Source organism: Chenopodium quinoa, unplaced genomic scaffold (assembly GCF_001683475.1).
Source record: "Chenopodium quinoa cultivar QQ74 unplaced genomic scaffold, ASM168347v1, whole genome shotgun sequence".
In the NCBI taxonomy this organism is placed as follows: domain Eukaryota; kingdom Viridiplantae; phylum Streptophyta; class Magnoliopsida; order Caryophyllales; family Amaranthaceae; genus Chenopodium; species Chenopodium quinoa.
This window is the reverse complement of record NW_018744718.1, coordinates 2,650,679-2,665,847: the sequence shown is the minus strand read 5'-3', so window position 1 is coordinate 2,665,847 and position 15,169 is coordinate 2,650,679. Positions and strand designations below refer to the sequence as shown.

The window sequence follows — 15,169 nt, the reverse complement described above, 5'->3', positions numbered from 1 at the left end:
ATAAGCTACATGTCTCTACTCTCTACAAACTTTCTGTATATGCATTATCAGAGCGCTGATGAAAGAAGAACAGATATTGCATTGCATCAGCTTCCTTAAGACATGAATTCATAACAGACCTCCAACTTCAACACATTGTTCAGACCTTTCATGTAGGAGCCATTGAACCAAAAACATGGCAAAAACTGCTCTACTTCACTTGACAAGAATCAAGCCATATGTCAAAAGCCATAGGACATTCATATCAATATATCATTAATAAACAGTAGACTCGGAAGACTAGGGCTCGCCTCTACCTAGATGCAGAAGTTCATAATACCAACAGCATACAATAAGAAAAACAATTTAGTCCACAAGTTCAAAATAAGCATCCATACAAATAGAAACTCAGATTCACCTGCATCAGATGCAGGAACCGCAAAAGATCAGAATCATCAGACCATAATAGCACCTGCACTTGGTTACTAATTGATGCTATTGTTGACAAAAAAAGACAAACCAATGACAATGGAGGGGTTGCAAAGAATAGTCTGTCATCACATCAAGTGAGCATTTCCCGGAGGCCAACCTTCCTACCTTCAACAACTTATTTATTTCCCTATCCTTTTTCTGATCTCCTTGTCCAGCCTAACATCAGCTTTGTCGGCACCTTCCATTCCGGAGAAGATACTTTGTTACCTTCAGCTCTTCATCAAACTCGCCAGGAAATGAATCTATGAAAATAATCTTGAGGTGAGTGGAAAGACAAGTGTTTGTCATCATAATCATCATCTTCACGATGCAGGAATCCCATAAGTTGAAAGAAGTCACAGAATGAAAAGCAAACCAATTGTTATTTTAATGTTAAATGATACACGCAAAAGAAATCCAGGCCACTAACCCCGGGAAAGACAAGATACTCAAGCACGGGCGAGCTGTGCAGAATCTCAGGCAGGAAACGTCACCAGTCAACATATCTTGTCCAATCCAGGTTTAAGCAGGACAGGTATTGAAGGTTGGAGGCCTAGGTTGACCACAATTGAGAGCCTAAATGCACACATAAAAGACAATAGATAAGAATACCATGAATAAATAAGAATGGATTAAAAAGAGCTACCTCCATGAACTTTCCGGAGAGGTACAAATGTTTGGCAGAGACTCCATGTAAGGGTTCTACTATAGAATCACAGGAAACCTCAGATATTCGCATTAAGTTTTCTTAGTCCAACGCTATGCCAATGCGAGCATCCACAAGAGTATTGACATTCATGTTGTAATGTATTGCCAAGTAACCACATAATTAAAATGAAGCAGATTGGGAAGATTGAGCACAACATTAGTTCTATGTTTGCCAGACATAAATACTTTCTCTGAAATTTAAGGTCAAACATCTTAGACTAGGAGAAGAAATCAGCCTGTTCATAGAGCAGTTCTCTGGAAACTTGGCAGAATGGAGTTGCAGGAACTTCAGATTTGGCAAAAAGTGAGATTCAGGTAATTTCAATTCAAATTTTCCACGCAACTTCAGCACCACCAATGCAAGAGACTTCCTGGAATTCAGGTAATGGTAAAAGTTGAATGAATTGGGATTATAATCTGTCCCATAAAGGCTGGATTCAAGCTAAAAAAAAAAATACTATGTATGTGACAGATCACTATACATGGTTGGCAAATCAGCAAGTCATATAGTGTCTACTACTTAGTTATGATCTATACAAAAAATAGAGATATACAACTTGGGGTGAAATCAACCAGTGTAGCTAACTAGGTATGTAAGATCAGTGATTGATTTACTATTCTACATAATAGCCACTTAGACACCTTCAAGTTTGATTTCAGGCTCCGGCTCCTGAGAATCCTCTGGACTTTCAGGTAACGATGGTTCCCTTGGGCAATTAAGATCTGGGACTGATTCACCTGTAAAAGTATTTGAAACATCAAACTTTTCATTTCATAATAGTTCTCATTTTATTAACATTATTTGAAAAAAAAGAAAGATCAGTGCATGTGAGTGTGAATCTACTGATCAAATGCGCGTGAAGGGATTTGTAATTGTACCATGCATTCTTTTGACAAATCTTTCAAACTCCAGGAAGTTGTATTCTTCCATTAAATCAGGATTAAGTCTGAGATATGTGAAAGCAGATAGATGCTTTCCATCAGGATCATCATGAGGCTTAGCATTTTTCAATATTTTGTTATAGCCTTCTCTGTCATAACAAGTAAGAGCATTCTCACTGGCAACTGGTATGCTCACATCCCATGCAGCATTCAGGACCTAGAATAAAACAGTAATTATTAGGGATCTACACTCTAAAGATTTCACAAATGTCTAAAATGTTAAAGATTTCTTGTTGTGAAAAAGAACAATTGTTGCTTTAGAGGATTGAAACAAAATGACCAAAAGTAAAGTCATCAAAATATGATTTTAGTGCTTCTGCCTTCTGCCAAACCACATTTCTCAAAATCTAAATTAAAAAAAAAGGATAATAAAATTTGCAGTCAAACACAATAGCAGAAAAGTGGATCCAAACAATCACATTGGGATGATTTCAAAGGCTGAGGTGAAATAATCATAGCAATATAGCAGGGCTTTGCAAGACATCTCTAAGTTTATGTGCCTGGAATTATAAGGCTGAGATAGAATGCACCAGACCATAATTACATAAATGATCTCACCATCATCTCAAATGGAGAAAAAACATACATTGCTATCAAGAAAAAAGGGGAAGGGAAGAAAACAAAATGGTCTCATTAGGTCACTTGACCTCACTAGATAATCATAGATTCACAGAACTGATAGCCGAAAGTTGAAGTCTAATATGAGCTAACCTGCCAAACCAACCCCTCAGGGTCTGCTAGTGCTTCTGGGTAAGACTCATGCTGGTCCATTGTGCGTAATTCCACACAGGTAAAGTTAAGAGCAGCTTCATGTTGCTTCAACATTGCTGCAATCGGAGCATAGCCATCACGATTGGAAGAATTGTAGAACCCAGCAGTCAGCTCAGCAGCATGACTGGCTGTCTTGTACCACCAATGAATACCTGACAGCTGCACACCAAACAAAAGTCTTGACTTCAGTAATGAAAGAACATTCCAACCTTCAACTGTAGATAGCACATTGAAATCACAAATGCCTGTAAAGCAGGGCCTAAAACATTGCTTCCTCACCTTCGCAGCAATAGGGAAGCCTTCAAAGGCTTGGTTGGCCAGGGCAAGTACACGATCTCCATGATCAATCAGAACCTTAGAATACCAATTAAGGAAAAATCTACCATAATAGCTGTCATAATCACCACCATCACGAAAAAAACCTGTCTTATGTGGCCAAGAATTATAAGAACCTGAATTATCAGGTGCTCTACCCCAAGACACATGTCCCCTTACTTCAGCTGCCTTCTGAAGACTCTTCATTAGATATTTGTCATAACACTGCAGAAGGTAAGTTTTAATTCATGTCAAGTTTCTGCAGTATATACCATGCTTTGTATTATCCTTTTTAAGAATATCCTAGCAGCAACTTCTTTTGCTCTATGAATTGTATTATCCTATTTATTAAATTTCTTCTCTCAATATATATATATATATATATATATATATATATATATGTCCTTTGCACGTGTTGCAACCGTTGAAGCATTCAGAAACGGTTAGGACGGGGGAGTATTTGGAATCTATGAGAACTTTCAACTATATGCAGCTATGCAGAAAACTATTTACAGTATGCAGATAGGTTATTACCTGGAATTCACCAATGCCTGGATATTTCCAGCCCTGATTTGCAGGATAGGATGGATAACGTAGCTCCCCACATGGACCTAGTCCAACCTCAATCTCCGAGATGGTTCCACTTTCAAAAAACTCATTGAATTCCGCACGGAAGCTTCTCATGTAATCATAGTAAACCTGTCGTGTCATCCAGAAGAATTTCAAAAAAAAGATTCACAAACCCATCCAAACTAGAGAGTCCATAGTAGACTATGTATTTTAATTAACATAGTATTTTGTGATGCAATTTTCATGAGATCGTAACTAAGTTTGGGCTATAGAAAGATTACCAAAAAATATTTTCCATCCAAACCCTAAAAAAGGAATAAAAGTGCACGTATTGTACAAACAGATGAACAAATACAGAAGCAAACTGCCATTAAAATATTCATAAATTCTGATACCTCAACTGCTGTACGGCCTCTTAAAACACGCTCTTTGTCTATTCCCCAAGAAAGGCTTTCGGTATTGCGTTTGCCTTCTTTATCCGTGAAATATATATCAGGATTAGTTTGACCGATTTCTGTGATCCAATGAGGGAGAGGAATATTAACATCATCCCCAACATTGCCTCCACATGCATGAAAAGACATAACAACCTATAATAGAACAACCATTTGAGATTCTACAAGTAAAATTCATGATAAGGTGTAAAAAAAATCTGAACACAAATCCTTTAATGATGTTATAAAAACCTAGACTTAGTCCAAAACCTATTGATTAAATAAGATTTCTCGTTGTATGTCATTTATTACTAGTCTTTCTATTTTGTACATTCCTGAGCCAAAAATTATTCCAGAGAAGATGACACAGTTACTCCTAATCTCTTGGAAATAGGTATTTCATGATCTGAGATAAAGTTTTCATTTTAAAAACAACCATCATTTAAGATGGCAATGAATTCATTGCAAGGTTGCCAAACTAGCACAAGTATAGTTAACACAAGAACAATACTAGCTCGAATGTTAGCCCTTAAAGTAGCTAGCACCGCTCTCAAATGCTCTGCATGGTCCTCTTTGTTCTTTGAATAAACCAATATGTCATCAATAAACACCACCACAAATTGGTCTAAGAAAGGTTGAAATACACGATTCATCAAGTCCATAAAAATTGCAGTGCATTTGTCAACCTAAAAAATCATTATTTTACTCCAGACAGAATATTGCTTCATGATATGTATCTAAAGACTTGTGACGCACTGAAGTGTAACCATGACAAGCCATTAGAATTCCACTAGTCTTAAACACCAATATGAAGTATCATAAAGTCAAAAATGAAGCTTGAAAAATCCTTCATAGTACATAACCACACAAGAGCACAGAAAGATAGAATACCTGCAATTTAAGTCCAAAATCACGCACAATTTGAAACAGTTCCTTGTAACCACTCCAGTTATATTTTTGAGGAGCAAGTGCCTCAACTATGCCCCACCAACAATCAACCATAACACCATCAACATTAATCGACTTTAATATTTTTAGTTGCTCGATGAGGTTTTGTGGATTAACCAGCTCACAGTTCATGTCAATTGTATTTAACTGTTACAAGAGAAAGTATGAACTAAAGGTAAATTAAACAATAACATTAAGTGATAAAAATAATAGAAGCTTACATGCAAGTGCAACAAGGGACTAGGGGTTAGGGAGACTAATAAGGTGGTTGAGCAATGAAGGAAACACAAAGTATTCGGAGATATATAAAATAAAGACAAATCAAACTTACTGGCAACATCACATAAATAGGGACATAAGGTGTTCCAGCATAATCACGTTCTGGAATCTCTGGGATTATCTCTGCAACCTGAAAGCATGAATTATATATTCAAGAAAATTAGATTCGAGAACCAGTTGAAAAGTTGTCAGACTATGATGTACTTTGTATAGAAGATGAACAGAAATACAGAATACACTTCAAAGGACTTTACAAAATGGCAAGGTGCTTCACATGATAATCTAACGGGAAACAAGAAAAAATACTATATCTGATGAAGAGTTGTTAGGCTACAATTCAGTACTCGATAAAGATAATCTAATCTCTTTTACTGGAATATACTCACTCCATTATGAAGGGGGTTTATAGTAGAAAAACAAATCCATAAATGACAAGCAATTTCACTATATCATCATAAAGTTTTAATAAACACCAAAAGGGGAGTAATGCATCCAACCGATACATCATCAGAATATTAAAAGTACATTGCTATGTTATCCAGTGTAACCTTGGTCAAGCACAAAGAAAGAAACTCACCTCCCAAATCTTGAATTTCTTTTTCAAATATCACTACGATCCAAATGGTTGTCATTTTATCACATTCTTCTAACTATATACCTCTATTGTGCTAGGAAAACTCTTCATTGCAACAAAATGAAAGCCTTATTATTCAAAAAGACGGGGTCAGCTACATAAACCAAGATCATATACCCTGTGATCCCCACATAACGTCCCTCCTACTTTCCCTTCAATCTAATCCTACATGCTCTTGCAAACCCATTTTCTTTATGTCATTTTATAACTCCCTCCATCAATCATCAAATGTCAACTAATGATATTATACTAGGATACATCAAGATCAAACCCAAGATAACAACACCTCATTTACAAACCCAATTATCATATTCTCCCAACAAACCAAATATCTCCACATTCACTATCAAATCGACTATTAAATCCAAATGGAAAGAGTACTTGTTTTGATCTTATTATGAACATTTTCAAAAGACTAAACACACAATTTACCAATAATTTCATATATCTCCCAACAACAATTCCAATTGCAATCAAAACCAAATTTGAACTACTCAACTCTATTCTCATTCAAACAATTCTACCAAAGTAAATAATAACCAAACACAAAACAAAGATCGTCATCAAACCATCAATTATCCAACTACTACCTCATTTTTGGATTCAGTTGTCGCATTACATTATCAAAATCAACCGTATTACATTACATTACAACTATTACAGAAACACATAATATTACAATCAAGAAATTACCTCGTGTTTAGAAGAATCAACAAAAGATTGTTCATCATCATCATTATTAACATCATCAACAACATCTACCAGAAACCCACAATTACTCTCCAATATTTCTCCTCTGTCTTCAACCTTAGCCAATCTCCGAGTTGATGACCCGGAACCAGTTTTGAGTCGAATTGGCCCATTTCGACCCGAAATTGAACCGCATTCAACCGGAGAAATTACCCTTTTCCAATGAGTTGAATTGAGGGAACTAGAAGTTACACTACTGAGTAGTATTGATGAGAAATACGACGTCGTTGCCATTTTCGTTCTGAGAATTCTCACTCTCTGAGTGAAGAAATGGAGGAGAGAAAAAAATCTGGCCAAGAGGTTTCCTTTTTTGGAATTCCGAAAAGGTGATATTTTGAGTAAAACTAGGCTTTTGACCGTACATATTATTGGTTTTTTTTTTTTTTTTTTAATTAAAAAAAAAATCAAAATCAGGTTGGATGAAACTTCACCTGCATCCACCCGTTACTCACCTAACCCATCACCCGCATCCGATCCGTTTATATGAGTTTTATACAGTACACTATAATTATGATTGCTTATGTTGAGTAAATGGTAATTTTATGGTATCATAAAGGAGTGGTGCAGTGGTTGCTTATGGAGACAAGAGTGTTTACTTTGACTTTGTAGATATAGCTAACACCACTGGTCAATGGGATGTATATGGATGAGATGCTCTTTCACCTTACATGTTCACATAATCACATGTCACACAGTTATTTGTTTAAGTAAAGAGCTCTCGACCACATTCATAAATTAACTATCACGTTGAATTTTTATAAATTAACTATCACATTGATATTGAATTTAAATCAATTTTGTGTCAACTAAATTTAGACAGAATTTTTAAAATTGGAAATAGTACTACTTTATTAAGTCTTAGAGTTATCATCAAGTACAAAAATCAGAACTATGTTATTATTGTACAACTGTCACTAGCAAAGTACTCTATAGAACAGGCAAAACTTAATGTTGATGTAATGACTGTTTAATGTTTTCATATATTAAATATACTTTGATCAACTATGAAACAATATACTATTTAATGACATAGAGAATCAGGATGATCAACTATGAAACAATAGGACTAATCCGATTTAGATCAAACAATATAGTAGCACAAATGTATATAAGATTGTTTAAGACATTTTAGCATTGAAGACTTGACAAAGAGGCGAATTGACATATACTAGGGCATGTTGAGATTTTAGACTGCACAACATGGGATGCAATGGTAACAATTGTCTTAAGTCAGTCAGAAACAGGGATTGACAAATTCTAGGCATGAAGGTTTCAAAGGAGTTGTCTATAATCTATGGAAGGATATGAAATATTCCTACATCCTAGTCGTTCCGTGTTAGAACCTTGCATTTGCAGCCTTGCAAGCCTTGTTACCCTTTCAAATGGTATATTGCTTGACTAACAACTCATTAAGAGATTAGATAGATGGCAAAAACTGTGCTACTTCACATCATCACAAGAATATAGGCATATGTCAAAAGTCATAGGACATTCATATCAATATATCATTAGTTAGCAGCAGACTCGAAAGACTAAGGCTCGCCTCTAGCTAGACACAGAAGTTCATAAAACCAACAGCATACAATAAGAAATACAAATTTGTCTAAAGTTCAAAATAAGCATCCATACTAATGGAAACTCAGGTTCACCTGCATCGGATGCAAGAACTCAAAATATTAGTCATCAGATCATTATAGCACCTGCACTTGGTAACTAACTGAAGCTGCTGTTGACAAAAAAAAAAAAGACGAACCAACAACAATGGAGGAACTACAAAGACTAGTCGTCTGTTACAACAACAAGTGAGCATTCCCCGGAGGCTAACCTTCCTTCATCAACTTCTGTATTTCCTTACATCCTTTCTCTGATTTCATTCTCAAGCCTAACATCAGCTTTGTTAGAACCTTCCCCTTCCGTATAAGATACTTTGCTATCTTCAGCTCTTCATCAAACTCGCCATGAAATTTATCTATGAAAATAATCTTGAGGTGAGTGGAAAGACAAGGAGGTGGTTTTCGCAATCTGCCCCAGAAGTATTTGTCATCATAGTCATCATCATCTGCACGATGTAGGAGTCCCTAAACAAGTTGACAGAATGGAAGAAAATTAAGCAAAACAAATTCATATTTTTATGTTGCATGATATTAGCAGAAGAAATGTACCAACCCCGGGAAAGACAAGACAATCAAGCACGGGTGAGCTGTGCAGAAACTCAGGCAGGACACGTCTCCAGTTAGCATATCCAATCCAATCTATGATTAAGCAAATAAGCCTATTGAAGGTTGGAAGCTTAAATTGATCACCACAACTCAGAGCCTACATACACCCATCAAAGAAAATAAATAAGAATTCTCATTGACCATAACACAAATAAGAAAAGAGTTAAAAGAGCTACCTCCATGCATTTTCCATCGAGGTATAAATGCTCAGCACTAGAGACTCCATGTAAGAGTTCTATCATAGAATCACAGAAAACCTCGGATACTTCCAACAAGTTTTCTAAGTCCAACGATATGTCAATACGAGCATCCACAAGAGAATTGAAATTCATGCTGTAATGTATTGCCAAGTAATCCACATACTTAAAATGAAGCAGATTTGGAAGATCAAGCACAACATTAGTTCTATGTTTGCCATCCATAAATACTTCTCTGAAATTCAAGGTCAAACTTCTCAGAGTAGGAGATGAAATGTTTATAGTTGAGAAATCTTCCCAACTTCCTTTAAGGACCATGTCCTCCAGCATTGGACAGCCAGAAATCAGCCTGTTCAAAGAGCAGTTATCCGCAAATTTGACAGAACTTGACTTGAGTTGCAGGAACTTCAGATGAGGCAAAATGTGAGATTCATGTAATTTTATCTCGAATCTTCCACTTAACTTCAGCACCACCAGTGTTTCACAGAAGAAAAGTTGTCGTGGAAGTGCACTTGACTCAAACTGATGTGTGGAGACACTGAGCTCTGAAACACCTCTAAGTAATGCAAACTCTATCCAACTATTAACATTTGAGCAGTCAGAATCCCTAGCACATTTAACGCGAAATTTGTTGATCTTTGTGGCCTTGCAGAGCATCAGAGTTCGATTCACCAAAATCTTGAATGTGCCAGACCCATTCGAATACTGAGAACGAAAGCCACCTCTAGAAGAAAACAAGTCTCTCTCATCGAAATCAAAGTTGGTTATTAGAGTAAAAAGATACTTCCATCTGTGTGATAAAACACTAGTTCCGACTGCATTCTTTGTTGGAAGAAAAGAGAGTATGTGCCCGAGAATATTGTCTGGTAAACCACTGATCCTGTCAACCCCTTCATCTATGGGCTGCAAGATACTTTTACTTCATCAGACAAACAACAGCATCGATAAATCACTTAGGTATACTTAATTGCATAAGGTTACTTAATTACACGCAAAGAACAACTCGATACTCAACAGAATCTAGCAATGTATAAGAATATTACACTATATCTGCTATATGATCCTACATGGTTTTCTAAGCTCGATATGCAGATGACTTTGCGGCTAATTTGCAAAACTGCAAAAGATGCTACGAATACTATTCAAATATACAGGAAGTTATCTCAAATATGATAGATTATACCATGTAAGAAAATCATGATTGTATAATCTAAAGGTTTAATTGTACGGTACACAATGAAGCAATAACCAACTCTTTCAGTACATGTATGCATGAAACTCTAATCAAGTTAACTTTTCAATAAAAGGATTAAAATACTATTACTATCTAGATTACGAAAATTTGATACTATGTGTTATGCACATTTCACATATTAGGTACTCGTAGTTAGCTACTTCTTCAGCTCCTAACAGATGTTCCCATTTGTCCATGATGTCATACTCGGAAGAGGATCTACTCCATACAAACCAAAATTACCGTGATGTGTTTTATACTTGGAAGAAGATCTACTCCATACAAACCAAATTTACTATAATGTGTTTATTTAATGAAATAATACATGGAAAAAACATATCAAACAGTGGAGGACCTTGGGCTAAAAAGTTTGGGGACAAAATTTGATCCTCCAACCTTTTGCTCAAAAACAAGAATACTTAATCAATATGTCACAACTTTTTATATGTAAGTATTATAAAACTTATAATAACAATTCAAAAATACTTAGGGAGGTCAAAGATTTGCCCCTAATATCAAGTATTATAATCAAGGGACACTTTAGCACATACTCTTCATGACATCCATCAAATGGTGTTACAGAAAGCCCAATTGTGCAAAATTAGACGATGAAAGTGCTATAATTACATCAAATATTATGAAAATTTAGCCTAATTAAGGTTGTATAGACTAAAGATATTCATCTCCCATAAACAATACAATGGGCCAATGGTCCACCACCTGGAAAAGATTTTGATTAAAGAGAGTATAAAACTAAATTTTAACAAACACAAATAGGAGCTAGCCCCTAGCCCCATTCTATCTTTAAAATAATACTTCCTCCGTTTTATTAATATTACAACAATGAACTTTTTGCACTATTCATCACTCTTATTTGACCGTATAATATGATAAATACATTAAGCATAATATAATCATGTGAAATCTTGTTAGATTCGTTTCATAAAATACTTTTATAATATCAACTTTTTATAATTTTTACTCTTACACAAATATAGATATTGAATATATAAAATGTGTTTTGTGATGCGTAATTTCATCCTTGTTGCAATACTATTGGAACGGAGGAAGTATTGAATTTTCTGCACAAATAGCAGCTGTGTTTGCTTTGGAGAAATAATTTTCATCAATTTATTATAGGATGGAAAACAATTTTTTTCCTAACTATTGTGTACTCGTATATCCTTTTCTCTGCTTCCCATTTAAAGATACTTCCTCCATTCTTGTTCTATTGACGCAATCTTGACCACATATTTACATGTTCAAAAAAAATACGGAATATATTCACGTAGGTTCTTGTCAAATTCGTCATGTAGTATAATTTCATTATATCAATTTATTACTCCATATAATTTGTACCCTTATAACGTACTACTTCGATTTTTTTAGTTGCAACTTTGAAATATTTTGGTAGTATTACACTAAATTTAATTATGGCCTTAGGCCCTTAGAGACTAAGATCAGAAATTCAGAAGTAGTATCCTTTTAAGATGAGTAATAAAAAGACCAAAAGAAAAAAAAAAAAAAAAAAAAAAAAAAAACAAGAATTTTTTGTAACATCAATACTATACATGATACATCTCAAGTTCTCAACAAAGTTATATGTACACTCTTTTTCAAAAAAAAAAAACAAAAAAAAAAAAAGTTAATACACTCAAAACCTCAACAGAGAAAAAAAAATTCACAATATATCTCAGTTTTATTTATTTATTTTTTAATAAAAATATTTTTTTGTGACAGAAATGAAATGTACAATGCAAAAGATAAAATTAAACAAGAAACAGAAGAAAGCAAAGCATGAATATATAGACAATTAAAGAAGAAAAAGGATAAGAAACATTACTGAATTTCCCATAAGCTAGCTTTCTTCTGAAAGATGAACAGCATAAGCTTAAAACACTTTTAACTCAGTCTCTCTCCACCTTTTCATATACTGTACTCCGTTTTGTTTTTATTTTATGTTTTTTTTTTTTTTTTTTTTTTTTTTTATGAAATTAAATGAACAGAGGGTTCAAGCATGTTCTGACAGCAAAGTGACTAAAGTCAAAGCCTACACTCTAAACATCTACTCTACGACAGTACTTGCTCTCCACGGCTCCTCCCAGTCCCTAATATTATTTTTTTTTATGGATATCCACCCGATTCCCCAGATTTTAAGCTTGGATTATATCCAGATTCGACTTAAGTAGCACACCTGGCCCAGTGGCCCCAGTCCCTAATACGAGTAGTACTTTTTTGACAAGATAATACGAGTAGTACTTAAATTCCAAAATTGCACTTATAAAGTTATAAGTAGGATATAGGAATATTACAACTCTTTTTGCATGCCCCCAATTTACAATAATTTTATTGTACATCGAATATTTTTGCGAAAAGTGACCCTTTTTCCTTATAAAAGTGACCATTTTCTTTACAAAAGTGACCATTTTTATTACAAAAGTGACCCATATTTTCACAAAAGTAACCCTTTTTTTTTTTTTTTTTACAAAAGAGACCCATTTTCACAAAAGTTCATGCCACATACTCAAAACATTAAAAAGTAAATTAACAAAACACCAAAAGAAACCAAAGAAATTCGCCATAAGTCATAAAAATAATCCCACATTTCACAAAAGTGACCTTTTTTTTTTCACAAAAACAGAGTATCAAAATAAAAAAATAAATAAATAAACACAAAATGCAAAAGTTAACCCAATGGCTCTACTTTCATCCGGTATCTTTATCTCTCCTCAAAACTAAACATTTCCACCATTAACAAACCTTCAAATTCTCTCTCCTCCATCAAACCCTCAACCCCCTTCTCCCTCTCCGTTACCAACTGCAAGTCCTCATATATTTTCATTCAACGTTGTCTTCATTGTCACCTCTGCCGCCATAGTCATCGCCACCTCTGCTGCCGCCATGTTTTCCACCATTAAAGTCGATGAGGTGAAATGATAGATACCCACAATAAGGTATATATGCAATTGGGGTCGAGGTATTCGGAGTTGTTGTAATCCCGGACTTCAAACTCGACAAATCGGGGGATGGGGGGAGGTCAGTGGCGCTGGAATCGGGAGATTGGGGTGATCAGCAAGGTCGAAATCGGAGGGGGACGCCGGATTCTTGGGAGAAGCTAAGGGAGTGGCGAGGGTGTTTTTCTCGGTGATGAAGTTGCCCAGCCAGCCTGATTTACACTAATTTAGTGTAAACCGGATGTTATTAAGAGTTTGTGGGAATATTATTAGGACCGTTATTTACAGATGTTGTTCTTTAATTAATACTTTCTCCCTTTTTTTAAAAAATCTTGTTTAAGCTTTAATAATTAAGTGAGATCTTATATACCGTAATTGGTTTTTTTTTTTTTTTTTAAGTATAACGGAGTACTCCGTACTTTACTACTTCCTCTGTTTTTTGTAAACGTTTTATTGAGAGTTTTGGCACTATTTAGTAGACCTATTTTGACAAATGCTTGTGAATTGTACGGAGAATATAAGAAAAATTATAGCCTTATAAGTGTTTGTTGTAATCATTTGAAAAAAAAAAATTTAATTATCTAAATTTTATTTTGTATTTTTGTTCACCTAAAAAGAAAAAGAGGCATTATATATTTATATTATGAGACAGAGGGTTAGAGGGAGTATGTGCCTATGATAATTAATTGTGATTTTTAACCCAAAAAAATATTATTGATCAAAATCTTACTAGATTCATCGTATTTTATATATATATATATATATATATATATATATATATATATATATATATATATATATATATATATATATATACTCATTTCTAATGTAAATAATTGAAAGTACTTCATATTGAATACTCGTATTAAAATAGTGTGTTGAAATGTATGACCCAATTCCTAACGTGTTACCAAGCTAAGTTTGGTCTAATGGTAAAGGTTGCACCTTCCAACCTTGAATTTGGAGGTTCAATCCCCACTACAGACAATATGAGGGTGGGGATCCTTTACTCTTTCCCCCTCACTCTCAAAGTGTTTTGACCCGATCAGGGTCTTTCTTTAGTGGATGACCCAAAACGTGTAGAGTCCCCTAAGAGTATACCCAATGGATGACCCAAAATTCTTGATCATGGATTATTATATAATTTCTTTCACTTTCTACTCATCCATGACCAAGTAACATGACCAATCATGACCAAAGACTCCCAATGGTTGCCCAAAATAATTTTGGTCATGATTTTCTCTCTCTTACTTTACCATACAGATACCCATTTCTTTCTTCCAATAATATGTAGCCACTTGTCAATTAATATATTCATGACCAAAATTTTATCTTGTCATTACAAAGACCTGGTCATCAACTTCTCTTATCCCTTTTTTTTTCTTTCTTCCATTTTATTAATATAAAAAGTTCTTTTTTTCTCCTCATGACCAGGTCATTGGTCATTCAATGGCCACCTATAAGTCTTAGTAACAATAGAAGTATATGGGAAGGATACATAATCATGCACGACCACGGGTAAATTACTTGTATATGTTGGACCTTCAGTGACCCCTTGAAGGTCCTCAAATATACAAAGTACTCCATCCGTTTTTAAATACTTGCTACATTTCTCCGTGCACGGAGTTTTAGGAGAAATTGGAGAAAGTAATAAAATATAAAGGTAGTGGGGTAAGTGGAAGAATTAAAAAATTGTAAAAACAAAAGCAGTTGACAGAATTGGAGGAAAGATAACATGAAATTAATAAAATATGATTAATGGTG

At 34.6% G+C, this 15,169-nt stretch overlaps 2 protein-coding genes across 2 annotated transcripts; both read right to left on the bottom strand.

Annotated features, from left to right (window-relative positions):
* Positions 1 to 1,326: 1,326 nt before the first annotated feature.
* Positions 1,327 to 7,359, bottom strand: LOC110703373 (beta-amylase 2, chloroplastic-like). Its single transcript, XM_021881173.1, has 9 exons — positions 6,745 to 7,359; positions 5,470 to 5,547; positions 5,082 to 5,285; positions 4,152 to 4,346; positions 3,721 to 3,885; positions 3,151 to 3,411; positions 2,812 to 3,030; positions 2,038 to 2,257; positions 1,327 to 1,896 (listed from the first exon to the last, which is right to left on the bottom strand). The coding sequence occupies exons 1-9, from the start codon at positions 7,033 to 7,035 to the stop codon at positions 1,793 to 1,795; spliced, it is 1,737 nt and encodes a 578-aa protein (XP_021736865.1). The 5' UTR covers positions 7,036 to 7,359; the 3' UTR covers positions 1,327 to 1,792.
* Positions 7,360 to 8,273: 914 nt separating this feature from the next.
* On the bottom strand, positions 8,274 to 13,055 carry LOC110703374 (F-box/LRR-repeat protein At4g14103-like). Its single transcript, XM_021881174.1, has 4 exons — positions 12,295 to 13,055; positions 9,197 to 10,120; positions 8,968 to 9,117; positions 8,274 to 8,879 (listed from the first exon to the last, which is right to left on the bottom strand). Exons 1-4 carry the CDS (start codon positions 12,304 to 12,306, stop codon positions 8,622 to 8,624), a joined length of 1,344 nt encoding a protein of 447 aa, XP_021736866.1. The 5' UTR covers positions 12,307 to 13,055; the 3' UTR covers positions 8,274 to 8,621.
* Between the last annotated feature and the right edge of the window lie 2,114 nt (positions 13,056 to 15,169).

Coding starts and splice junctions, on each gene's coding strand:
- LOC110703373 (XM_021881173.1), bottom strand. CDS start 7,035: ATGGCAACGACGTCGTATTTCTCATCAATACTACTCAGTAGTGTAACT. Junction 5,548..6,744: donor TTGATTCTTCTAAACACGAG/GTAATTTCTTGA, acceptor TCATGCTTTCAG/GTTGCAGAGATAATCCCAGA. Junction 2,258..2,811: donor CTGAGGGGTTGGTTTGGCAG/GTTAGCTCATAT, acceptor GTTTTATTCTAG/GTCCTGAATGCTGCATGGGA.
- LOC110703374 (XM_021881174.1), bottom strand. Junction 9,118..9,196: donor TCGATGGAAAATGCATGGAG/GTAGCTCTTTTA, acceptor GGGTGTATGTAG/GCTCTGAGTTGTGGTGATCA. Junction 8,880..8,967: donor ATTGTCTTGTCTTTCCCGGG/GTTGGTACATTT, acceptor CAACTTGTTTAG/GGACTCCTACATCGTGCAGA.